Source organism: Haliaeetus albicilla, chromosome 2 (assembly GCF_947461875.1).
Source record: "Haliaeetus albicilla chromosome 2, bHalAlb1.1, whole genome shotgun sequence".
Lineage (NCBI taxonomy): Eukaryota > Metazoa > Chordata > Aves > Accipitriformes > Accipitridae > Haliaeetus > Haliaeetus albicilla.
The window spans coordinates 39,644,915-39,671,968 of NC_091484.1; the positions used below are offsets into that span (position 1 = coordinate 39,644,915).

General features: G+C 38.9%; 2 protein-coding genes across 7 annotated transcripts in view; one reads left to right on the forward strand and one right to left on the reverse strand.

Annotated features, from left to right (window-relative positions):
• The first annotated feature begins 437 nt into the window (after nucleotides 1–437).
• On the forward strand, nucleotides 438–5,833 carry SGO1 (shugoshin 1). 4 transcript variants are annotated; one of them, XM_069771884.1, is made up of 9 exons: nucleotides 438–701; nucleotides 1,107–1,207; nucleotides 1,334–1,521; nucleotides 1,881–1,985; nucleotides 2,477–2,541; nucleotides 2,703–2,854; nucleotides 3,438–4,292; nucleotides 4,789–4,960; nucleotides 5,196–5,833. In XM_069771884.1, the coding sequence occupies exons 2-9, from the start codon at nucleotides 1,114–1,116 to the stop codon at nucleotides 5,335–5,337; spliced, it is 1,773 nt and encodes a 590-aa protein (XP_069627985.1). In that variant the 5' UTR covers nucleotides 438–701; nucleotides 1,107–1,113; the 3' UTR covers nucleotides 5,338–5,833. The 4 variants fall into 4 exon arrangements, with proteins under 4 accessions (XP_069627985.1, XP_069627971.1, XP_069627977.1 ...); XM_069771870.1 differs by having other exon boundaries at nucleotides 443–701; nucleotides 1,107–1,249; XM_069771876.1 differs by having other exon boundaries at nucleotides 443–701; nucleotides 1,111–1,249.
• Nucleotides 5,834–7,511: 1,678 nt separating this feature from the next.
• The window catches only part of KAT2B (lysine acetyltransferase 2B), a 45,548-nt gene continuing 26,005 nt past the window's right edge, over nucleotides 7,512–27,054 (reverse strand). Inside the window, exons 9-18 of one of the 3 annotated variants that reach the window (XM_069771898.1) lie at nucleotides 26,186–26,322; nucleotides 24,569–24,777; nucleotides 21,674–21,800; nucleotides 18,404–18,514; nucleotides 16,689–16,832; nucleotides 13,723–13,837; nucleotides 12,933–12,969; nucleotides 12,541–12,604; nucleotides 12,359–12,443; nucleotides 7,512–9,508 (exon numbers count right to left, since the gene is read on the reverse strand). In XM_069771898.1, the coding sequence (XP_069627999.1) occupies nucleotides 9,315–9,508; nucleotides 12,359–12,443; nucleotides 12,541–12,604; nucleotides 12,933–12,969; nucleotides 13,723–13,837; nucleotides 16,689–16,832; nucleotides 18,404–18,514; nucleotides 21,674–21,800; nucleotides 24,569–24,777; nucleotides 26,186–26,322 (1,223 nt within the window). In that variant the 3' untranslated portion in view covers nucleotides 7,512–9,314. Of the gene's footprint in view, nucleotides 9,509–12,358; nucleotides 12,444–12,540; nucleotides 12,605–12,932; nucleotides 13,004–13,722; nucleotides 13,838–16,688; nucleotides 16,833–18,403; nucleotides 18,515–21,673; nucleotides 21,801–24,568; nucleotides 24,778–26,185; nucleotides 26,323–27,054 lie in introns of those variants that run through there. The other 2 variants (XM_069771907.1, XM_069771915.1) reach the window with 2 other exon arrangements.

The following is a 27,054-nucleotide window of genomic DNA, read 5'->3' on the forward strand; positions in this document are numbered from 1 at the left end:
CAGGAACAGCGGGAACGGCTCGCCTTGCTACGGCTGCAACCAGCAATTGCTGCCAAGTGAAATACCCAAGATTAATGATTTTTATCGCCTGGTTTTGCTGTTCCGTAAACAGCTCGGCTCTTCTGCCTCCCCGCCCCTCCCCGCCGGCAGCTGAGGGGATGCAGGCCAACACAAGACCCGGGGCGAGGGTCGGGCCGCGGCGGGGCCCACCCGGCCTCAGCCGGAGACCCGGGGTGGGGGCGAGGGGGAGGGGACCGCGCGCGGCCCCAACTGCCTCCAGGGCGCGAGACCGGCCCGGCGTTGGAGGGTGGCGCCCCCGGGGGCGGGGCAGGGCCAGCGTGGGCCGGGCTGGAGCGCCGGGGGGCGGGGCCAGCCGCGAGGTCCCGGATGAGCGCGGCGCCCGCGCTGTGACGCCCGGGGCCGGACCCACCAATGCGAGGGCGCGGCGGTGGTTTTTGAACGCCGGGGAGCGGCGCTAACGGCCCGGTCGCGCGCGGGGACGTCCTGCCGCCCCCCCCGCGAAGGCCCAGCGCACGGGCATCGGTTGCCGCCGCCGTCGTCAGGCGTAGCCGGGGCTCTGCGGCGGGCGCCAGGCGGGAGCCCGGCTGCGGCTGCTGGTGGTGGGCTAACGGCCGCGGAGGCTTGGGCAGTCGCGGCCGTACGTGGGAGGTGCCCGGCGGCGTATACGCCCTGCTGAGGAGGTACGGCCGGCCGGTCGGTGGGTGGGTGGATGTCCTGAGGGCCTTCCTTCAGCGTTAGGGTAGCTGGGGGCCCGCTTCCGACGCCTCGGGGACACCCCACCCCACTATCCGCCGTACCGCCGCGATGCGAGCGTTTAGAGGCCTCGGCCTGGTCTTCGCCGCGGACGCCGTGGGTTTTGCAGTTCAGATAATCGGCAACAGTGACAGTAGCTGTGCTGCAAAAATTGTTTTGGAAATGGCCGCAGCTGTGTGGCTTTTCGTATTTGTGGGTCTCTCCTACGTGCGTATATGCAACTTAAAAATACCATGAGCTTTACTCTTGTTTCTCTGTTCCTTTTCTTTCGGCGTTGGGGAGCGTTGTGCAACGCCAGCTTAATGAGTTCTTCACCCTTTGTATTTCTAAAGGTAGAAAATGGCTGAGTACTTGAAAAAATCCTTCAAAGACAGTCTGGACAGCATAAAAGAACGAATGAAAGAGAAAAGAAATCAGAAATGGACAAAGATGGGTAAAAATAGCCATATATCCACTGTAAGGTGCAAAATAGCAAGTAAGTTGCTTAAATATCTTAATAATTTTCAGAATTATTATTATTTCTTTAAACCAAGTTGAAGTACTCACTGTTCTGTTGCAGCCACCAGCTCCAAGCAAATGAAGACCCTCCAAGCAAACAACAGAGACCTAGTTCAGGCTTTGCAAGAAGAAAAGCTCAAACTGAGGGATGCCCAGGCTACCATTCTTCATTTGAGGAAAGAGTATCACGATCTGAAGGTTCAGATGTTTGACTTGCAAAGGTTCAAGCAAGCACAAGGGCTTGTTGAGGTATTTTTAGTAATAACTTTATGATTTAGTGAAGCTGAACACCAGCATCTGCACCAATCCACTGATGTATTTATAATCTTAAATGTTTCATAAAAAATTAACTCGATATATAGAGCAAGGTTTTTCATATTTTCACCTAATCTGGCAATTAACTAATTATTTTTTTCTGGCTACTCTTTCTTCTTTAATTAAAATCTGTCTTCTGTGATTTTATTATTTTTTTAAGCACAGTTGAAGATACCTGACACAGGTACCTTCAGGATTTAGTCATCTCATAATACTGATAAGAAGTTATTACATTGGTAGTTGATATTTGAGTATGACAATAACAGTGTTACTTTCCTTCTTTTGTCCATTAGAATCGACTGTCAGCCTTGAATGAGATAATTTCAAGAGTTTCTCAGAATTTACTAAACTCAATTGATCTCCTTGGCCCAGCAGAGAATTTGTGTTCCATAAGTGTAGTAAGTACCTTTTTCTCTTGAGGGGCAGGATTCCTGTTAATTATTTTCCCTTACTCCTTCCAGCATAGATGCACATAGCTTTTGAGATTTGAGCCTTAGTTTGGAGGTATGACTTGTCCCACAGTTCCCAGTATGGCATGGGAAACCAGGATAGGCCCACATGTGTGTAGCAGGTTGTCAGTGGGACTGAGGCTCTGCTATGAGGTGGTAGGGGCACCCTGATTTTCTATGGTTTTGTGTCTTGTTCCCTGTACCATCCTCACAGTTCCTTCTCCTGTCTACTATCTGTATGATTGGGCTGGTGATGAATGTGCTGACTTGCAGGAGCTGAGTATGTGATATCCCACAGCACTTTGTGTTAGCCAGCCAGAAAGAAAAAGTCAAGGGCCTCTTTGGCCCTTCTGTGGGTAACTTGGCTGTTGTCTGAAATTTGTATATGGTGCAAGCTTGTTTCAGCTGTTTAGTTACCGTAAGATTTATTTTGTTGACAGAATCAGAGAGTGCTTTCTTCAGTTCCTGAAAATAGTTCCAGTGCTGTAGGACAAATACATTCCGTGTAAGTATCTTTTATTAATACCTACTTATATTTGAAAATTCTGTTGCAGTAAGCTGAATTTTCTGCCTGGAAAAAGGGAAGAAATCCAAATGTAATGAAGTAGCTCATTGTCATAAAATAGATTGCTGTTGAGTAAATACCACCTTTGGTATTTTTTCTAGAGGACCTCTGCAGTGTGCTGATGAAGATGATCAAGTACTTCCAAGTAGAATGGAGGCTGATAGTGATAGAAATGGGCTGGCTCATTCTGTGTCAGAGACCTGTGAGAAATCAGAGAATGCCACTTCCTTAATCAAAATAGTTCCAACCAAAGGTAAATAAATCCAAGTATCAGTCATTGCTCTATTCTGAATCAGGGAAAAAAAATGTGTGAGTATAAGTTTTGAATGTAATTACTGCTTTTGAAGTAACTGTCAAGTAATTTTCCACTTACTGTCAGAAAGATGAGATGCTAATATTGGCAACTGGTAAACTTTTGAAGGAAGATGCCTAGCAAAAGGGGGAGGAATGTGAAAATGCTTTGTCTTCTATGTACCTGCAATCTAGTTTCATTATCTACCAAACAGTTCAACAGAGTAAAGTCATCTTTAGTCATGCATTCATTTATGAAATCAATTGTTAACAAAGCAAAATACTCAGAAAAATAAATGACCTGTAGATAACCTTTCCAAACAGAACAGTTTAGAAGAAAATACTAATGTAGTAGACTTAACTGCTTTCTGTCTGGAAGGTGTATTAAACAGAGCTTATCTTGATTGCCAAATACTGGTTTATACAAATCTGTGAAGACAATTCTAAGAACAGTCTTAATTTTTGACAGGTTCAGAATTTGCACAAAACCTTAACAGGTCGTTACTATTTAGCTTTAATGTGACTTTTTTTTCTTCAATTACAAGGGCGAACATCTGATTTTCATCTGGACAACATAAGGTCAGAGCTAGAAAATGTTTCTTCAAGTGGAAAGGATGGATTTGGTGATGTGTTACCAAAAAGTGTGTCCACCAGGCGTCGCTATTCAAAGATGAGAAATCACAAAGACCTTTGCATTGGTGTCTTGAACCATTCAGAAGCACCTGATTCAACAAAAGAGCTTTCTAAACAGGATGAAATTAGACTTGAAGAAAGTCTAGAAAACTATACTGTAGAAAACATAAATTCAGCTATTTCTCAGTTGAATGAAAACAAGGTACGCTCAGAGCTGGTGTTGAGGCAGATAGATTCTGAAACTGTGCAGTTCAACTTAAACAATAATTCTGGTCTTAAACAACGTGTGTGTAAAAGCAGGGAAGACTCTCAAGTAAGGAAAGAGAAGCATCAGAAGAGAAAAACGGAATGGCCTAAAAATACTTCCAGACAAAGACCAAAAAAAAGACAGAGTGAAGTGCCTTCCAAAGAAAAGTCTGATTTCTTGGGTGGCTCCAGTGATGCTTATGACTTTCACTTTGAAGAGTGTGTCCATGTTACACCTTTTCGACAAAATAAGGTGAATGACACAGATACCGGTGTGGATGACAAAGAAGACTTATCCAAAACTAATACCATCGAGTCGAGTGATATTGAAGAAGGTTCAGATGATAGCCTCTATGAGCCTTACAAGAATAAATCGAAAAAAAGGAGAAGTTCAGTGGAGAAGAAAGATACATTGCCAGTCCATGCAAGGCCAAGGTCTAAAAGGTGTTTGGCACAGCGTGAGCAGAGACTCCATAATGAAAAAGAGCCTGAAAGCAATAAGTCAAGGGACAAGTCTATTAGTAAGTGTAGAAAGTGTTCTGTAATTGGTTTTGTTTCCTTGAGAGATAACATTGTTTAAGGGATTTAGGCTTTTATTTTAGGTTTTTTAACAAATACAAACAGAATGTTATAAAAATCATTAGATTCGTTCTGTCTGGCCTTTTTTTTTATCCCTCAGCAGAAATTGGAATTCAAGATATGCTTTGTTTAAGAAATTGGTCAACAGTGAATTAATACTGTATTTTAGATGTGTTTAATGATGTATTAAAGCTGAGGAAAAAAAGAGTATAAATTGAGACAGAAGTGGAATAACAAATCACACTTTGCCTGGCACTACTTAATTTATTTTTCAGAATTAAAATCCTGAATATTTGTTGATCCTCTTATATATTCTTAAGTGGAAAGATGAAGATAATAGTTATAGCTGAAAGTTACTTCATGTCTAGGATGTTCACTGACATTCTCTTTTAAGCTAACTTGCCTGAATGGTCTTAAGTGTGCCTAATTTCTTCCCAGGGCAGCCTTCTGAGCCATCTCGTGGTCATCTTTGTGATGTTACCAATACCACTCCGTTGCTCCCCAGCACTGACAATGCAGCTATTGCCCCAGGAGGTGAAGGACCACGATCTCCAAAACGCAAGCGAAGCTGTACTCTTACTGTGAGCTATAAAGAACCAAGTATTGCAGGGTAGGTGTCTTACTTTCCAGTTTGATATAAAGTTCATGATGTTCCATCAAATGGAGGACTTGAGGGGATTATTTAAATATTGGAAATAAGTTCTTAACAAAACATTCAAAGAGAGGTCTGATGTTAATAATATGAAATAGTTCACATGAAATTGAACTTACTAGCTGTAAGTTAATGTTTTAAGTAAGTGATGTGGGGAACAAAACTCAATTTTGCCTATTTTTTTGTTTATCAGGAAACTCAGGAGAGGAGATCCATTTACAGACATAAATTTTCTGCATTCTCCAATTTTCAAGCAGAAAAAAGATGCTAAACAGTGTTCTCTTAAGAAAGAATCTCTGTCAAAATACAATGAGAAATTTGTTGGTTGTCGTTGATATTTCCAGTCATGATAGCAAAACTATGCTTGCTCCATGAAGAAAGGAAATCTTTCGTCCAGGAAATTATTGTTGCACAACATCTTACACAAATATACAATTATTTGTGTCTTAATATTGAGGATATAAAATTGAGGTGGTTTGCTTTTAATCTAGTGACTCATTGATAAAGAAGATACAAGACTACTTTTATAACTACAATGATTCCATTCAAATGCTTTTGAGAGGAAGTATCCGTACATCATGCATCTGTGAGTATATCAGAAATATCTGATGCAAAAGACAGTGAATGTAATTTCATGACTTATACCCTGCTTGATCTCACAGTGGTTAGCAAAGGTAAACTTTAGGCATGTAAGATCAAATGTTTTTGTGTTTTGTTTTTTTTAATAGCTGTATATATTTTTAATAGCTGATCTTGTTTATGTAATAGTTGTAGTTTCATACTGAAGCTCATAATAAATGTCTTTATGTTCGGAAACAGCTCAGAGCTGGTGGGTGTTCTTTTTGTGCATTTTCCATATTTGCTTCAAGGGTAGCAATGTCAGCACTAGGCATACTGTACTGGCATAAGCATTGTTTAGAAGCAAGATTGCCAGTTGTAATTTATGTAGCTGGAGCCCTCAAAAGTAGCAATTTAGGGTTGGTTGGTACTGCTATGAATGCGAGTTATAATCAACCAGATAGATAGGAACAAAGCAAATTTATCTGTGAAGGTTGGTGAAGAGTGCTCTGCTTTGGTGGAGGGTAAAGTAAACTGCTATTATAGGACTATGATAATTTTGGTTCTGGTTTGCCAAGTGCCTTTACCAGAGGAAGATCTGCCACATCTGAACTGGTACCATTTGGTACCACAATAGGCAGTATGCTAGAACAACACTGTTATAAACTGTCCAGCAAAATTTTGAGGTTGCAGAGCTCTCAAACTACGTTTTCTTTGCTGAAGAAGTATTAATAGATACATGAATACAAAGAAGAAAGCTGCATTCAAAATAAATAATGGGCAAGTACAAAAATACAGGTTCTTCATTTGTCTTGCAAGATTGCCTGTCTCACCAGTCCCACTTAAACAGGTGTAAGATCTCTCTCTTTCTATAATAAAAATGTATATATATGGTTTTACTGGTAACTTCTTACATAAGTCTCTCAACAGTAATAATAGCTGCAGCTATTGAGTGTTTGAAAATATTTGTTCACAACAGCCTTTGGATGTTGGAACTGAAACTTAACCTTCCATTTGTATCCTAAAATTCTAGCTCTGGGCCTTACCATCTTCATTCTGAAACTCTTTGGTACTATAGGAACTTAAGCAGAATGATATAACTTCAGGTGTTCTCTTCTTTCAGCAAACAGATCTAACAGCTGTTTATCAGGGACAGAAAAAGAACAATGTGATAGTAGAGCAGCCCAAGGTGCAGGTGTGGTGGGTCTGGGGTTTTTCTGAATAAGAAATTTGAAGAATTACTGCAGGCAGAACTGTAGTCTAGCTCACCTAATGTCAGCTGATATTCCTAGAAGTGTCCAGGAAAACAGCTCAGCCTCCTTTGACTACTATTTGCTACTCTCCAAACAGTACGCTTTTACGTGATGTGGCACAGGACTAAATCTTACTGGATGGAGCGGGAGGAGCATCTCTTCATACTCTCTAATTATCTGTCAGGTATTGGACAGGTGCAAGGTTTATGGTACACAAAGTAAGTAAGTGTATCATCTGAGTAACATCATGGTGATAGTAGGTAAGTACAAGCTCAACATGGACTGTAGTTTGCTCCCATATATATTGTGTGTTATGAATAAAGGACTTCAGTAGACACAAATGAGAAAACAGCATAAGCATGCTTTAAGGTGAAAAATCAAAACTTTTGAACAGCTAAGTCAAAGAATTGTTTGAGATGTTGAGGAGACAGGAGTAACAGCACTGTAGCTCAGTAGTTGGTATGGAGCTGGGAATGCTACTTGGAATGGTCACAGCTTTCTATACTTTCTATACACAGCTCAGCTTAGTACACTGTGCTCCCAGTGAACCTGGGAGGCTTTTTTGCATATTTTCTAGTGTACCTGGAAGATGCACTTTACTGCACTCTTGTAAGTTCACTATGCTCAGTTGCAAAATTGCTTCGGTGTGTATATGTGTAGTGCAAGAACTAATTAATCAAAAAAGAGACCAAAATAAGTAGGGTTTTGTACATATATAATTTAAAACTAATCTGTACCAGTACAATATATTAATTTTACAAATGTAAAGTTCATCAGCTGTTAAAGCATTTGCAAAACCACATATCCTACTGTAACTTTATTGCACAGTATCTATGAAAATATTAATTCTTAAATTAGAAAACAAATGTTTCAATATAGAAGAGACAATCTGATTGAAAGACGATAAGAAAATCTACTCTGAAAATAACAAAATTTCACAGGATACCAAGCTTAACAGGTGCATCTGTAGTCCCAATCTACAAAACAGGATTATAGCATCCAGTACTGGCTATTTAAAAAAAAATAAAATACTCACTGTACCTTTGTTATAGATCCAAACGTAGGTCAGACTAATCTCATACAAAACACTATGCCAAGTCTAGTGTTAACATTTTGAATACTTTGTGTACCACATTTACTACTTCCAGGTAGCTCCTGACATCTACTTGCTGAATCAACTTGTGATTTAACATTGCACAGGCATTTTGCAGGAATATATTCTTTGACACAGCACAGGATTGGTTTTTTTCAGTCTTATAACTACTGAATTTTACCAGTGTAACATCTGTAAATATAAAACACCAAGAATGAAAGTTAAATCTGTTTTTCACAAAAGCAATTATAATTTACAGGTACAAACTCTAATTAGAAAATGTCAAGTGATAACTTTTTGGCCTGCACTGATCTCCATTAGGAAGTTAGGTGTACCTCTTAAATGTAGTGTAAGCAGCAAAATATATATATTTTATATATATAAGTGCTCAATTTGAAGATATACTAACACAAATTTTTAAAATGTTAATATGTTCCTGGGTCTAAATAATCACAGTTAATAAGCATTTACAATAAAGCTTGGTAGAAAATCCAGTTTACCACAGAACCAAGTGTACAAGCTAGAAGCTGTCATATGTTGAATTCTTTTGTGTATGATAGTCTTATCTCTGCTAAATAATCTAAATAATTTCTCAGTGAAGAGTAGTAAATAGGGTGGATCATGAAGTGCATCAAAACCTTAACTCTACTAAGCCAATTGAAATTGTCTAGTATATGCGAACGAGATTCTCTGAAGTTATTTTGGGTACTTATGTCCTGCATAAGCCAAGTCACTATGACATTACACATCTAGCCAGATTTATTTTTTTAATAGTGGTTATGAGATTACAATTTGCAGGTAAAATATTTATCAAAACCCAAAATGAATAGAAAAACTTGCATCTATCAAATATTACAGGCAGTTGTTTTTCAGAACTGGCTGTTCTCTCACAGCTTCTCAACCAGCTGAGTGTTTCTTTTAAAAAATAACATCTTATAAAAAGATTCTACAAAGAAACAAGTGTTTCAGACCCCCCCCACCTGTTGTTTTCCCTTACTATTTTCTTTTTTACTGGAAAAAAAATAATAAAACTTTATCAAATAGGTACTGCATTAGGTAAGCTATAACATCTGTTGTCTGGGAATTTTCTTCATATTCCCAAACATGTGCAATTTCCCACATGTTTTGTGGGGTTTCTGAGGCTGTAGCTGATAAACTTATTATGAACATATGGTAATGGGCACACAAAAGAAATTTTCCATAATTAAATACATTATAAAGCATTTTAATAAAATAATTTTTGTAACTTCAGTATAATACATGTTTGCAAAACTAAAAGGGTTTTTAAAAGTGCTAAGTATTAAACAGAAGTTTCTTGAAACCTTGACGTCCCACAACTCAGGTGATACATAATGGCTTCCCCTGCCCATGAAGTAGGCACACTATTTGGTTGTAAAAAAAGACAGTGTCACTTGTCAATTAATCCAGCTTCTTTAATTTTTGTGTAGAAGAATTTCTCCAGTATATTGGCACATTTGTAGTATTCACTCTCAGGGGGGTTGTACTCTCTGCAATTTGTAAAGACTCGCTGCAAGTCTGCCATGAATAATTTCTTAGACACGTAGTACCTATTCTTGAGTCGCTCACTCATTGTTTTGAGATCTGTACAGAAGAAAAATAGATTAACAGCATTTGATTCAAATACATTTTGTATGCAATATCCCTTTAGACTGATTTGCCATTTAACATGAACTGGCAAAGCTAGGATTTGGAATTCCTAATTGCCTTCATCTAAGGCGCAGTCCCTTTTTTTAGCTTCAACAGCAATTGAGCCCCTGGAACTAAGCAATTTTTCACTGTAAGAATGACTATGTGTAGAGTTTATTTTTTTCTTCTTTAAAAGATTAAAGCATCATTGTTTTGTTTTGTCATCCTTCTCTGAGTTTTCAGTGGGTATTAGGTGTCCCTAACTCTCCTCTAACTGTTCTGTGAGGCAAAGCTGCTGTCAGCTCTGCTGGAGGAGGCCTTAAGGAGTATATAAGCAAGGAGTGCAAACATCAAAAAACATGTACATTAACCTAAAATCCTCACTTCTTTCTTTGTGAACACAGCAGAGACGAGACATCTGTCTATACCACATGCAGTACATGCAGCTTTGAAAAAAATACTTTGTTCCACACTCTACTTATATTTTAATAATATCTTCAAAGTTCATAGTTATATGTATCCCTTTTTAAGAGTCATGTGAGAACAGATCTCTCCTGCTTTCAATGCATCAAACAAAACCTTTACTTATAAAACGTTAAGAAATGTTTTCCTTTATACTAAAATCAGTCATCTATTAAATAATGTAAATCATCCGTGTTCTCCACACAGTCGCTGTCCCAGTAATTCTTACCAGGCATTTGAAAACTTTGTCTACATTACAAGTGTTCTAGGAGTGAGTACAGGAATAGAAGTAGTGGGAGGTGTGCTGGATGTCTTGGCTTTTCTCACCTCAGATGCTCTAACAACTATTTTTTTAGCAATGCTTGAACCAGGCTTCAGCAGCACCTTTGTGAAACCGTAACAGAAACAAACAGCTGAAACAGAGAAGACTTACTGCCAACAAGTACTGCAAGGAAAGCAGAGACCAAAGACCTCCAATGCAAAGCAATTAAACCCTAAAACTTAAGACTTAAAAATACAGTTGTGGGTATTTTTGTTTTGGTTTGGGGTTTTTTTTGTTTAGTTGGTTTTGTTTTTTTAAGGGAGATTTGACTTTAGTAAAATAGAGAAAAACCCTGTTCTCCTCTAACTACAGTGAGAATTTGGCTCCATCTGTCACTCAGCCATAGAGCTTTTGTGTTGCAGATGAAAAGGAAATAAAACAAACAGTATTTCTTGAAAATAAGCAGGGGAAAGAGCACTTAAAACAGGGGAAGAAAGTGTTTAGACATGAGAACTGACGTTAGGAGGTAGTCAAAAAAATCTACAGCCATACCTCTCAAATATTGTACAATTTAGTCTGTATGCAAACGTAACAACAAATGTATCTTGTATGGGATAGCATAAGAAAAGACAATGCTGTTTGTTTCTTTTTAATTGAAATTACGTCTGAGTGATTTTTGTACAGTATCATCACGCTGACAGTGAGAGCAGAAAGAAAGCAAAAGTTGATCATGAATCAAAACGTGGTTTAGTTGTGCTGGGTTCCTTAGCTGAAAAAAACAAAGCAACACTAAACCGAAGACCTCAGTTTAATCTTAAAACAAGAGCTGCTGCCCCTACCTCCAGTGTAATACATCTGAATAAGGAAAGTACAGACAACATTCCTACTTTGGGCTTGCCAACCCAGGCAGTAAGTTCTTTGTAACCACTCTTCAGATCAAACAGCTGTCTAGATCTAGCCTCTGCTCAGAAAAGCATATGGGGAAATCTCTGCCATGGGAGCGTGTCAACATTCTTTTTCTTCATTGCTAGAAAATACATTTGTGTCAGGGAAACAGGATGCCGGCTGCTCAAAGTACACATGTATTTGCTATTTGGAAATGATAAGTTGAATATAAAAAAATCATTAAGCCAAATTGGTATACACAGGCTAGGAGCCTATGCAAAACAGCATGAACAAACACTTTCATTCTCTGAGAAACTGATAGTAGCCTGCAATGAACTTGTATTTCATTCTCTAATAACATAAAAGGTACAGAAACTGTAATCAGAAAGATGAAGGTGAGTACTGCATAAACAATGAAGGAGGAGCAGGATTCTGTTTTAAATCTGCTGCAATACAAATCAAAATAAACACCTACTTAGAACAGCACTGAATCATCATTGAAATTATGTAATGCAGCAGTCAAAAGCACAGAAAAATGTTACTAGCAGTTGTGTACTTCCCTTGGCAAGTAATCCTGCATGATTTAAAAATAAAAATAAATAAACAAACAAACCACCTCGGACAACTTTGGCAGATCTAAAATATAAAGATAGTTATCTTGCAGTCAGTGGCATGAAGCATTTCCCTAAACTTAAATTGTAGCAAACTGCTAAGACTTACTAGGAAAACCCAGGTACTTTTGAAAAGGTTTTCTCTATGCGATTTGGAAAGCTTAAATCTGTTTTTCAAAGCAATTCAAATGCTCAGGTGTTCCTGAAAGTTTGCCTTGAGATTTTTTAACATACCAGTAGGATCTGCAATGACCAGTTACCACACATAAGAACATATTTGTACAACTCACAAACCTGCTCAGTCCAAAAGTTTCTAGCTGACTGCACCATTAAAGAGCTTGCTAGGGCTCTCTGGGGCATACTAAGATTTCGCTGGTATACACTATAGATGCTTCACAAAGGTCACAAAGCAGTAATAGATTTCAAATAACAGCATCATACTCTTGGCACTTCAGAGCTGCAAGCTATTCAGCTGCAAGTAATATATATCTTTTAACATAGAACAACCAGATTACAATTTATCTGCCATGTCTCCAGCTATCAAGATTTTTAAACTCTATACTTAAAAAATGTTAATGGCATTACCCATGGGAAACCTTATAACTTCATAATATCCAGGAGCTTCTGTTCTCTTCACAGGTTCCATGAAGGGCCAAGCGCTTTGATGGCTCTTTGGTAAAGAAAAAAGTAAGGTATCTAATATGGAAACTCTATATTGGAAATCATTTAAAAATCTTTACAGAAGGTAAACTAGAACTAGGACTCACCTTCACCTGCTGCAGGATGGTTTTTAATGTGCTGTAAAGTTGATCCGGATCCTTGGGCTCCTTACTTGAAAGAAAATATGAATACCAAAAGATTAGCTTGAATCCCTTATCTTCATTCCTATGACGTGCCTCTTACCTAAATGCAACTCCAAAGTTTCAAGCATTTTATGAAAGAAATAAAATTAAAACAAAACAAAACAAAACAACCCCCCTATCCCCCAACGCTACTCCCCCCCAAAAAACCTCAAACCCACTTAAGAACTCATCCCTTGCAGATTATTTATCTATTTTCCAATGGATAGAAGGAAATAGCAAATTACATTATTTAGAGACTTTTCTCAAAGGAATCTCCAAACTGCTTCATCATTTTACTTTGTGCAGCACTTACTTACCCTCTTTCTTTTCCACTTGGTTTCCAGCCAGTCTCTCCTGTACACCAACAACATGAGAGATTACATGGGAACTACAGTAGGTCAAAACATTAACTGAGTTATTGCAATTCTAAAAAGATAAGCCATTTCAGCACTGCTGCAGTAAAACGGGTTTGTTTTCATAAAAGCTACTCTTACTAACACAACCATCTAGCCTACAGACCCATTCAATTTCTGACATGCCTCTTCCTCCAGACTGCTGAAAAGATTCTAAAATATTCCTACATGAAACACACATTTTTTCAATAATTCAATCCATATTTTACCGCAACCTCTGTAAGGAATAATGATGTCAGTGTTATCCAATTTGATTCCCTAGGGACAGAGAATAAATTGCAGAAAAGCACAGTTGATAAAAAATCCCCCCAAAGATGATACTTAAATATTCTAATTCTGTTTTGCCCTGTAAGTCCATGTTTAGCACAGAACTCATCCTTGTACAGGAATGCAGTGCGTAACAGTGGTGCCAGAGGGAAATTGCTGACTACACTGCGATACAAATCAAAGAGGGATCATGTATAAATAAAATTAAACACGTACATAAAAGAGGATCAGCCTGGGATGCCTTGGGGAAGTCTCAAAGACAGCAGTTGTAATGGAAACACAACAATCTTCACAGAAATCAAATCAGCAGACCAAAACAATTACATTTTAATAAAAAAGAAATGCGTAACTACATTAGTATTTCTAGTCTTAGACCTTTCTTGGGCTGTTCTGCTTCTGTTCTACATTAAAAGAGGTTGATACATACTAATGCCAGGAATGCTTTCTATAGGAATCTGCCGTACTCCATCTTTGAAGCAAGAAAGGCCAGGATAAACTTTTCGTATCTGAGCTTGCTTCCTTTCTATGAGCTTTTTAATGATCTGTAATAAAGCAGGAGAGAAAAAAAAAATTTGCTCAAAGTAACCCAGAGGATTAATGCAGAACTGTGATGAACAGAAACACTCTCGCTTCCTAATCATATGGTCCTTATAGATCCCCTGAACTTGCTAAGAGGGGTGAGCTACCTGGCCAAACACTGATTCTGCAGGTGAGGCTACCAAGTCTCTCAGCTGCCCATTTAGGCACAAATCTGGAAGAAAAGGAGTCATTGCTTGCTGTATTGATCACAAGCTGCACAGCTCCTGGGAAGGTGGCAGCAGAGGTAGGGAAGGAAATTTCCTGGAAGCAGGTTTTGGAACTGGCTCTAATTCTAATAGCTGCGCTTCTGAACTGCTTCAGCACAGCTGGTCAGAAATTTCAAGGCACATATTGTATGCACATATTTCAATGCACTTATATCTTCATATTCCAAAATTTTAGAAATAGCTGTTCACTTCAAAGTCTCCATATAACTGTAGGAGTTGCTTAGATATCAGTCAGATATACTCTTACTGAAGATTTTTTTCTCAAGGAAGTCAGAATGATGCCACTCTTTGGAACCGGAATTCTACTCTGCTTGTAAATGCCAGGAAAGGCTTTTCCAGTTCTGGGGTACACTCTGTTCTACTTTGCAATCTCATTACCTCAATTCTAAGTAATTTGCTTTCGTGCTTTTGATACACACTTAAGACTCTTACCTAAGCTTTTGTGTCCTGAATATGTCACTTTCAAAATGGCTTACTTCATAACTGGGAGTAAACAAATGCACAACCATTCAGACAACCACAGTTTGAGAGACTATTTTCTTTGGAAATAATAAAGATGGATATATGTTTAAGGACCTTCACTCTCCCACACATAGTATTTTCTCTCAAAGAAGAGCAAAAGAAAAAAATCAGACTTTCAATAGAGATTACAAATGTTAAGAAAAATACAGTATACAAGAGCACCATGGCCAGATTCCAGCGTAACGTCAAAATACTTTCAAACTAATTGTTAAATCCACCTTAAACCCTTCTTGCAATTTAGGAACTAGTGGCTCTTCCTGATTAAAACAAGCTATTCAATCAGTAACACTGATTACTCACAAGTCAGCAGGTCACAAAGCTTTGCACAAAGGGATTTTTCATATTTTTCAGAATGACTGTAAATGAGCTACAAATCAAGCAGTGCAAACTCACAAATGGTGGTCTGTGACTGGTACCCAGTGTCGGGTGATGTGGTCTTAGCAGCCATAGGCATATACTCTAATTCTTTGAATAAAAGCTTAGATCCCATGAAAAGCTTCTCTTCTAAAAGGACAGGACTAGAAAACTCTGTTGTCCAGTAATGGCCAATACCAGCAGCAAACCAAATCGGTATGTAATCCATTCTGTAAACATTCAAAACTCTACTTATGTTCAGCTATCCTCTTCATTGCTTTTGATTTGAGCAGACAAGCGAACATTCTTCATAAAGCTGCAGACTGTGAGGGCTATTTCTAAATTTGCTTGGAACAGGGAGAATAAAAAGCCTGGTCTGTGTTTTGAGTGTCAAACAGGCAATCCTAAGATGCACTTCCAAAGGTGTATGTATTTATTCTCAGAGAAGGTACAACAGCATAGATCAGTGTATAATAACAGCTTTATTTCTAATAATGGTAGACATGAGATGTCTGGAGGACCAAAGCACTTCATCTCCAAGTGGAATGTCTCCAAGTGCTCTGGAACAATATGGACATCCCACCAAATGAGAGAGTGAAGAATGCAAAATAACATATGCTAATAAAGCAGTCCCAGAGCCAAATCTTGAAAACTAACTTAAGTTTTTGGAAGTGACATGTCGATGGTTTGGGCCTAGAACTGTATTACTGCAGTTAAACAGGCCTGAGATGTAACAGGCTACAAGAGACACGTCCACTATCTGCCCACCCTGACGACAACCCATCCCTAAGGGGAAGGTGACGTGTCCAGCAGTAGACTAGGATCTGAAAAGTAACCCAACCAAGCAGAAATGGAAGGGGAAAAAATTATCTATGTTGTATGGACATATGAGAACTTTCCCAATGAGTGAAGTTAAGAAACCTTGTAAACTAAATGTATAGCACTCAGATATTGTCTTTCTTTCTACAAGCATGGGCCAAATAGTTCTATTGGAAGGAAGATAATTGTTCCATGAAGAAGCATTTTAACAAAATAAAAAGTCATGAGATTTGACCAAACTTGTAAGAACTAATTATCCTTGTAATTTGTATTTCTTTAAAAAACAAGGAAGGTATTTAAACACAACTGGAAACGTCTTAATTATTTGCTAATAAACTGCCTTATTGTATGGAATATTATTACGGACTAAATAAAGAACATCCCACATAAACTCCAAAGAGGGACAGCCTGGAATTTAAGACAGCCCACCCTTGCTTTGTATATTAAAACAGTGGCAGAAAAAATAATCCTCTTTCTTTCAAATAAAATACAGGACATGCAGTACAAACACTCCATTCACAAGTCACTCTAATGAATGCTACTGTCATTGGGGGTAAAAAAAAAAAGGAAAAAAACTAGCAAAGGTGCAGAACAAATCACTCTAACAATATTTTGCTTAGTTATCATCTAAGACAAAATTTAGCTATGAAATACTTCTCAAAAAATCAGTACTTTTCAACACTTCTGTTATCCTAAATTTAGTAAGGTAGAATTTAATGCTTCAGCTGAAAAATTATGCCACTGGAACTTGAATGAAAATTCTAACTAATAAAAGTATATATTCTGATGTTTTAAGCACCAAAGCAATGAAGAGAGCTAACCTGGCACTAACTGAATTGTTTCTAAACATCTGAATAGATTATAATGTTCAGTGTTTCATTTCAGCCTTTACCTCTTTTTGCTTTTTAATGATGACAGAAAATTCTGTGTAGGGGATCCTTGGATTTAATTCACATCCCATTAATGTGGCACCCTCGTAATCCTTGATGTAGCCAACGTATTTTGCTTTTGGTACTTTAATATCTTTGGAGAAACCCTGAAGAAGAAAAAAACTCAAGTTGTCATGATGCCATTTTCCTTTTACATTTGTTTTAACTGAACTGCTATGATGGTTTAGAACCAAATTCATCATAATGTTAAAATACAGACAATACAACAGAAAGAGTTACAGACAATGGTTCATAGTGTTGCAAACACCTCATGGGAGTCACTTGATACAAGAATAGTTAATTGTTTATATGTATAGGAAACGAAGGGAGATAGGGGAGATAAAGAGATGGAGGAAAAGATTTTTACTGTGCACAAGTTTCCTGGATTTTTCCAAAAATTTGCTATTTAATATTTAAAGGATGCCAGTAGTTAGTCAAGGAAAGTTGCTGTTGAAATTGATGAGATGACAGTAATTTTATAGCCAGAAAAATTGATGATTTTTTTGTCTTTTACTTTTGTATTTGAAGTGAAAAAATAAGATAACAAATGCTATTAAAAGTTCCAAAGTTATACTACAGTCTTCATACAGTTCAAAAGTTAATTGAAAAACAAACCCACAAAAGAATTAACCAAGACAATAAAAAGCAGTGTAGGACTCTCAATCTGGCTGCATTTTATTCTTCTGTTACAGTGGTATCTATGAAACCTCAGTAAAAATCAGGAACCCAACCAGGACTTCTGCCTCACAATTTACCATCAAAGGCTTCAGACTCACATGGAGACTGAGCATCTTCAAATTGGGGAAGGGACATTTTAGAGGTGAAAAGGGTTGGTCTGCACAGATCTGATAGCTGTATCACAAGCCCAGCTTTTATTAATTGTGAATGTGTGAGAGCAAATTGTATCAGTTTTATATACTGAACCACAGAACAGCTGAGGTTGGAAGGGACTTAGGGAGCATCTAGCCCCATCCCTGCTCAGAGCAGGTCTCATCAGATCTGGTTGCTCAAGGCGACATCCAGTCTTGAAGACTGCCAAGGACAGAGATTCCACAACCTCTCTGGGCAACATTTTCCAGTATTTCACCACCCTTAGGACTGGAAGGAAAAAAAAAATTTCCTTCTCTCTAGTTGCAATTTCCCATGATCCAACTTGTGTCCATTGCCTCTAGTCCTATTGCTGTACATCTCCAAGAATAGTCTGACTCCATCATCGCTCTGTCGTCTGACCAGACAGTTGACACCTGTTTAATCTATCAAATCTATTTGACAGATTAGACATTGCAATCCTTCCTGAACTTGAACCTCCTGCTTCAAATCAGGAGGAGCTGGTCAGGTAAATTCTAGTCTGCCACAGGTTCTTCCTTACACTTCTTATAGAATCAGTGAAGGAACTGAATGAATACAGAAGCAGCCAACCCATATTTGACTGGTTTTTAGACTTGGCAAATTATAGGCTATACTGTACACCTATATTCAGATGATTCCATCAAAGTAAAACGTGTTATAAGCCAATATCATTACAGAAGATGAACACAGAGCACATTTTGTAAATAAAAAATATACACATAAAATTGCACTATGCATTTTCTCTGACTACTTTGTCACGTCTAGTTGTTTAGCACAACACTGCTAGATGTTAACTTCTTGAACCAAGTAATTTCTTACGTTGACTTACTTGTTTTTTGAAGTAGCCGATAGCATATTCATCTGCATACGTGAGAAAGTTGAGAATGTTGTGTTTGATGTGGTATTCCTTCAGATGGTTCATTAGGTGAGTCCCATAGCCCTGTGTGAAACACACGAGGAAAAAGCCGTTACAAAGCCTTTGGGGACTGCACATATAAGAAACTGTGGGCCGAAGGTTCTTAGAGACTGTTTTTCAAAATGCAGTCTTTCCTCTAGATCCTGTTTTAAAGAGTTTCCCATAACTAACATGGTGAGACGTACTCAAGATCAAACTGTTTTCAGCCTTGTAAGGGTATCTTTGTGACCCAACAGGGAACACAAAATATCACACCTTCTAGTGTCTGATTCACTTTTAATCTAAAAGAGACCAAAAACTAGACTCTCTCCAGGGGTAGCTCTAAAGAGGTACATTGTCCTGGAAGCTGTAATTCAAGGTGCACACATCATTTTTTTTCCTTTTAAGTTAGATACCAACTATTAATAGTCACATATTTCACCCATAACAAAACTACATATATTGTAATAATAGGGCAACCTTTCTTAGCCATATCACTTCAAAACTACAAAGCAGTAGGAATACCGAAATGACTCCTTCTAGAAGAGGCCATTCTGAGACAAGATCTCTGTTTTACTGTGTTCTGTGCACCTGTAGCAGAAAAAACCTCTGCTTCAAAGGATTTATAATCTGAACTTATCATAGGGCATAAAAGGGAATAGTGAAATGGTTTTTACCATTATAAGCAGCAGAGAATTTTTGAGTCCACAATCAGATAAATAGCTATGCCTTCTGACTGCACACAGGAATAATTTCCATTTTCATTCGACCCCAAAGTAAACAAAAGGTTCCATTTATTTACATTTCCAAGTAAGCTATAGCCTTCCCTTTCACTGTGAGATGAAGAAATGTAAAATAGACAGGAAAGCCCATAATAATGTGTTGTTCCTGCATATGTTCCAATTTTATCATCATGGAGACTAACTGGACACTTACAGAAATATACATGGAATTGTCTTGGGGAAATTTTCACTTATGTACATAAGCCAGAAAAATAAATTAGAAAATATATACTTCTGGTTTAATTCACAATTTAATAGCCCCAAACATGGAAATACCCAGTTAAAAGCAAGTTAGATAAGTGCTGAAGCTCAATACAAAAAATTTAATAGTGACACATTTTCTTTAAAATCCTACAAATCTAGGTACAAAATTTGTGCATTAGTCCTTCCTTTCAGCTAGTGTTTGGAGCATCTGGTATTCAGACCTCATATTCAAAATTAAGACCTCATATGCGTTGAAGTAAGTACCACTGAATTTGAGGAAGCTGTTAAAGCCATATGCTCACTTGTTAAAGTGGCACACATCATGCATGGCATCAAATACAAAGAAGTGGTTTGACAACTGACAACATGTTAAGTGGTACAGCATTTCTTAGAACTCAGAAGTGCTCAAGATAATGAAGAGACTTTTTAATTGCCAATTTGAGTTCTCAAATTCTTTGGAGAGGACAAAAACTCTGAATGAAAATTTTTAATGAAAAATATTTTCCTTAAATGCAAGATAGCAGTACATGAGCTAGCCAAGCTCCTCACTTCCCTTCTCACCAGCAGGGTGAAAGGAACAGCGTATGAGAGGCCAACATTTTATTTACACCTGAAACACTGCAATTCATTCCAGTAATTCTAAAGCATCTAATCTCTGACAAAAAATGTCAACTTTGTGTCTCAAAGAAATTCCAGCAATTATGATGACAGTTATTTCAAACATTTTCTGCTGACTTATTATTTTTATAATCTTCACAGGATTTATTCGTTCTCACAAAAACTTGCCAAAGTCTAGCAATCCTAAAAAGAAACTAAGCCGTGTGCAGTAAAATTTAAACTAATTTTGTAACATGGGATCAAACTATCTCAAAACCAATCCAACTTTTAAATATCACATATAAAGGAAAACAGTACCCATATTTCTTACTCCAGCCTCAAATTGAGTTAAAATGGGAATTTATTTTTCCCAAGAGTAGGCAGTTCACCCATGTGTGAACATTCAGTTTTTCTCAGTTACCTGCTGGTAGGAGTCACCTTACTCATACAGGAATGGTGGAAGGCCAATTTTCAGAAACAGTCAATGGATCTTCACATACAGCGAGGTGCCCAGAGGGTAACAGCAGGTATTGTGCATTATGTGTGCATATGCAACCTAGGCAAGCTCTCTGAGGGGTGAGATTTATTTGTTCTATTATATTCTGAAAGGTTATTCCTAGAGGATCGCAACACACCTTTGGCAGCTTAACTTGTGTAGTGCAGTTGGTTGTTTTAGTAGAAGGAAAACACCTTTTACAAATTATCCAAACTTAGGATAGACGTACCTAAAGCATGTTGTTATTGTTTGAATTTGCTAAAACACTTGGATACTTTTATGACAGGCCTCTTTATAGGCCTCTCTGTATGACATGCTCTCTAACACCAGAGTTGAATAAAATCAAATATAACCCAAGTACTAAAAACTGTCACAGGCTTTCAATCCCACTGTGTTACCCTTCCACACTCAGAGCTCTTCCCTTCAAAGCAGGGCACACAATTTCTGCATGTTTAACTGCTACAAACTCTAAATTAATCCACATCTCTGCTCTTAACAGTTTCAACTGAAAAACATAAAGCTATAGCACCATCTAACGGCAAAATCCTGAATCAAGCAGTCATAGATCCACCTGTAGCCCCTGGGAAAGCAGGAGGAATTTCCTGTATTCATAGGGCTCCACGCTCTCTCAACATAGCAGCTAATTCTCAACACTCTGAGAACATTTTGTGAAATGAAAGACCTTATAGAACAAAAAAGACCTTATAGAACAGCGCGTGTGCTTATTTTGAGATGCAAAACTAAACCTAAATTTTGGATATACCTCATTTTCATTCAAATCATGTAACATCACAATGTGATTGAACACAAATTACTGTCACACACAAGCAATACTTATTTCAGAGGAGTGAATAGTCCAAGAATGGGAGACAGCTGACCCCTATTTTTGTGTTGAGGAAGATTTAGTATTATTATTATTGTTGTTGTTGTTATTAATCCTACTAGTATGCTGAAGATTCTAAATCTGCACATGAGCTTTTGTGTAGTATATTCTGAATCACTGTATCTTTCAAACTCTGTTCAGCAACTCTGCAACATATTCAACGTGACTAATAAGATTAGGAGCATATACAGTGGTGGGGATTCAAATACATTTAATGAACACTAGCAGAGACTTATTTTTACCTTGACTTGCTCATTGGAAGTCACAGCACAGAAAACAATCTCCGTAAATCCCTGAGAGGGGAACATCCGGAAGCAGATACCACCAATAACACGACCATCTTTTATTAATGCAAGGGTCTTGTGTTTCCTGAGTAGACAAAAATAACAGTCATTTTAATTCATGTACATAGTATATAATGTGCCAATACCCTTTTTCAGAAACTTGATTCACTTCTTTCCATGATGCTAATGCAATTGTATATGCCTCTGTTAAGTTAGCTGCTTGTATCTACGGAAGAGTTGCTATTTTAACATCATGCTTTAAATTTACCATAAAATTCATCATTCACGCAGCAAGGTCCTGGCCTTGCCAAGTACTCCTAGATACTATGGTAATGCCAAATAAATAAAAAGCTGTATTGCTTTCATTGATTCTACTGCTGACAGTTATGCCATTGCACAGTTCTCAGGATGATTTTACCCTGACTAAATTAGAAATTAATGGAGTTACAGGACAGTAAGTCCTTTTTAAGGGATTCCTGTTTCCTTGCATGCACTCTATAAAGCTAGGGTATCAGTTTCAGATGCAGCTGATGAAGCAAGAAATGATATTTCATATTTAGTGGAATGAAGACCAGCATAAATATCCATTTCTGTTGCATTTACATTGACTGCCAGGAAAGATATTACAAAGGTGCAACCTGAACTCTTGTGTTAAGGATTAAGAATTTTAGTGTCATCCTCAAGGTCTGTAAAGATTTACACTGCACCTGTTCTCTAGATTATTCAATACATAGTATCACATGAATTGTATAAATAATACAGTAAATTTACAGAAGATATCTTTTTTTTTGGGGGGGGGGGGGGAGTTGGTGCTGAAAGTGAGCCCCTTCCAAAAAAAGGTAGTCTGCAGAGTAGTTATATTTTATGTGCTACTATTGAAGGAGATTTTATACATTTTATATATTCTTATTTTTCTTTTACTTATTTTGGTGCTTTTTATTTGTGGAATGACAGCAGCAATGTAGTAGCTTGAGCTTTTAATTTTGTTTCTTCATGTTTGAGTTGTTTAAGCAACAAGATTCAGTAAGGATGGCCATTTCAGAAATAAGAACACCAAAGACGATAATAAGTAAGGGAATAGCTGCAAGAAATTTGGGAAGAGAACTGGGCTCCAGCATCTCCTACTTGATGTAGGTTTGTGTGTACCCACTACTCAGCCGAGGTCCCCACTGTGTCCCGGAGATTCATGGCAGATGCTGGGGTTCTCTGAGCTGTCCAGGCGATGTGTTCCACTTCCTTTGGATCAACTGTTTGCCACAGGCACGTAAAGGAGAGCATTTTCTTGCTGTAGCAATATCCATACCTCTTTCTCAAGCACAGACCACTCTCCAGACAAGATATCTATACTGAAGAGCACTTAAACTACCAGCAGTTCCTCTCAGCCTACTAGAAGAGTCTTTCCCAATAAGGGAGGACCTTGAGAAATATGGGAGAAGGCCATGGCTCAACATCACTACTTCAAAATTTTGCTTTGATGTTTGATTATGAGGGAACCTGGCTTCTTAACCAGTAGCCTCTGCTTGAGATCACAGTGCTGCTAAATTCAGACAAGATCCCGGTGCTGCTTCTCTCTCCCAACCAAGCAGCGCTTACACCAACATAGGAGAGGTGAAAGAGTCTGGACTGGTGCTGGCCCTCAAGACAACAGTGCTGTTCACCTCTGAAGAACGCAGGAGAAGGCCCCAACATCAGTCTCCTGTGCCTGGACACCTAAGTCCCGTCCAACAGTCCCCAGCAGCGGGCTGTTTGTGCTTCAGGAACCACACAGGCCCAACAGCAGCTGTGGTTGCTGGCACCGAGAGTATTGCCGAGGGGAAGGCTAGTGAGCCTAAAAGCAGAGGAAATGGTTCCAGAATTGTTTTTGTAACTGCTGCAGCTACAATACTGGGCACAAAGACAGAGGCTGATATCACCAGTGGTGGAGGAAGGCTCTTCCACGAACCACGCTGGGCAGTTGGCTGCAGTCAGCTCAGTCAAAGCTCCTTGAGGTCTCTGCTGACGAACAGCAATGAGCCCATAGGCACCCTCCACTGTGAAGTGCTGCGGTTAATACAGGGGACCCCTAGGCTATTCTTGGGCATGGATCATTCAGAGGCACCAGCTTTGGGAGAACATACTGGTCGAGAGGAAGCAGGCTCTGCCGGGAACACAATGGTGGAAAAGCCGACACTTCTGAGGAGAACCTCCCTTTGTGCTTGAGCAGCTGAGGCTCAATTCAGCCAGGACACTAGGTTAGTGGAGCACCATGTGCAGCCTGCGCACGCTGCTACGCTCTTTTCAAGTGCCTGTGATGGCTGCTTTGCACCCAAAGCAAGACTTGCACTGATGAAAGAAGGAAACTTGCACTGATAGAGAAAAGCAATGTGCTTGGGTGGGTAGTGATTTCTCCCACACTGACTTAAATGCTGCTTTCTTCATAAATCCCACAAGTTCTCATTGAAAAACTTGAGTCTCTGCTGCTATTTGGTTCATGATCTCCACAGACGGAGGATGGAGCAGCCTGCAGGTTGGTATGGGCCTGGAAACCACTAATAAGCACCACAATTACTTTCTGACTTTCAGTTCTAACATTCGAAAGTACAAGATAGGTAGGAGCCTTCCCTGCAGGCCCACGTCCCACAACAAGAAGCCGCTGGTCATTAACGCAGCCACTGAGATGGTATTTAGGTACAATCCACTTAGGCTGGCCAGGATTTACGGCTGGGCGGGGGGGCTTGAAAAGATGGGAAAAGGGTAGCACGGGCAGAGCTGCCCTCCAGGCCACCTGGGCTGGCCTCTTCTTACACCACCACCAGCACCCAGCACCGGGCTCGCCCGGTCGCACCCGCCAAACCCCTCTCCAGCGGCACTCACGGGTCAAAGACCAAGCGCGTGATGTACTCCTTCGGCATTCGAGGAAGCTGGTGGGAGAACACGTTCTGCAAACCGACCAGCCACATCATGATCTTCTTGTTGGGCTTCTGGTTCAGGGAGTTGCCGACCACGTGGAATTCAATCACCCCCCTGCGCTCCTCCAGCCGTGCTGCCTCGTCCCGCGCTGAGTGCGCCGAGAGGAAGTTGGTCTGTGCCGCACAAAAAAGGAACAAAACCACAGTTTGGAGATTCCACATCCTCTGATGGAGCAGCCTTAAGTAACAAACAAGTGAAACCCTCTCTTTTTTCAAAAATAGAGCCAGCGATGATTACTTTTTTTTTTTTTTAGCAGAAGTGACACTGTCAAATAAGCTGGATATAAGTCTACACTACAGTGTACAAAGGCTTATTCAAACTTCTTTTGCTAAAGATTAGGTAACAACAGTGGTGGTTATGACTCAACAAGTTCCAACATCTCTCGGGGGGCAGCACTCATCCAGCTGAAGCCTATGCCACTAAATCTTCGTATTTTCCTTAGTCTAGCCAGCTTGGACAAAAGTAGTGGATTCACCTACGCATACTGCAAATCACATATTTTAATGGCAGTGCAAGCAAAGTCATATTTTTTCATTTTAGTAGTGCTTTCCACCAGCTACGCCGCTATCATAACAGCCTAAAAAGAACATTTTAATTCCTACTGATTTTGCTGTTACACCTCTAGCAATGGCATCCATATATTTGAATGGAGATGAAATCAATACAGACAATTTATTTCACTTTTTTTTCAAGATCATTTCACAACGCCAAAACATCTCTGCATGCATGTACTGTTTACTTTTTAGAGCAAAGTTTGGCTGCTGGGTTTCTAGTCACTGCCAGCCCCAACAGCCAGACGGGCACAGCATTTGTAATATGCAGAGACATCAGTCACAGTATATAGTTTGAGTAAGAAATGTAAGTGGTTCCAAATCTTCAGCAGTCTCTAGCTAAACCTTGGCAAACAAGAGCTGCTGGCAAAACATAGCCTGGCGAAGGGAACAGAAGGAGGAAAAGCCAGCCAAAAAAAAAAAAAAAAAAAAGTGTGCAATTCTGTACATGGCACAATTCTGCAATTCTGTTTGTTTTTCTCTTCCAGCAGAAAAAAAGAGCAACTGTGGAAGACAGAGCAAATAACTGTTTAGATCAGCCCTTCTGCACTAGACAGAGGTTTTAACTTTGGATCGTTCATTCCGCTGCAATATTTGAACCCCATTTACCTTGTCTTATGAGCTACATCTATGATTAACAATAAAAAGCATACTCTGGAACTGTTCTGTAACAAAAGTACCTTGCAAAATAACCTGGGATCTACATTTTTACTATCACTAGTTTCCAAGTCTCTTTGCAAACAGTACGCAATGTGTTAAAAAAAAATAAAATTAGAACTATTTTTCATGTTAATGATGCATTTCATCAATATTTTTTGCTCACCTAATCATACTCTTTGAAAGTCTCTGGTTTTTTTACTGACAGCATGGTAAGTTTTGTGGACTCGTAGCTTATCATACTCTATCCATGTGGAACATTTATTGAAAACAGACCATTTGCAAGCAGACCAGGTCTACATATATTTCTCACCTCTGGCCCAAGCATTGCTGCAGGATCTGTAATTGTTGACATTACTTCATTGATTAATTCAATAGGAATATCTCCTACAACCCTTGGTCTTTTTGAATCCTCCAGAGAATAGGGTTCATTATTTTTTCTCTTCTCCCCTATAAAACAAAACCAGAACAAATTAGAACAACCGAACTGTCAGAGACTAACACGGTGAAGTCTAGCACTTCTGTTACATTCTTTAATTTGTATGCCAAGTTTGGGGACTTTTTTTTTTTTTTAATCCCTATAGAAAGGGAGAAAGAGAAAGAAGTGCAATCCGAACAATACTTATTACTGCTGCAATTTGGTCTTTGTGCTGGGAGGACAAATATACCTCTCCTTCTCCTATACCTCTGTAAATTCACAGTGAAACTATTTGCTTTTCTTTTTCCTTCAGCATCTTCTGCAGTGAACCTCTGTGCTGCTGTCTTGGAAGGTCAGTGCTCAATACACAGATTATAGTGCATACTTTTGGATAACATGAAATCCCCTTTTGGGATTCACTGGAATTAAGTATCCATTATAGATTTCTTTCACCCTTTTTTGTAAACCAAGTGGCACGTACAGTCTGACACATCATGCATATTTGACTCAGAAAAGCCACATAAAGTTTCCAAATCAAAATATACCTTGTTAATTATTAACTGCCCTACTCACTGTGGACCAACATGTAATATAGCAAAAGGAATTATTTAAATTCATAAAAGAAAAGTCCACCAAGGACTAGTAGAGGTACAATAATACTGACAGAGCCAGCTTCTAGCTCAGGATTTATCCAAGCAGCAAATTGCTAAATACTAGGAAAGCATACAAACAGGAATATCACTCCACGGTCAAATTGTTTCTGT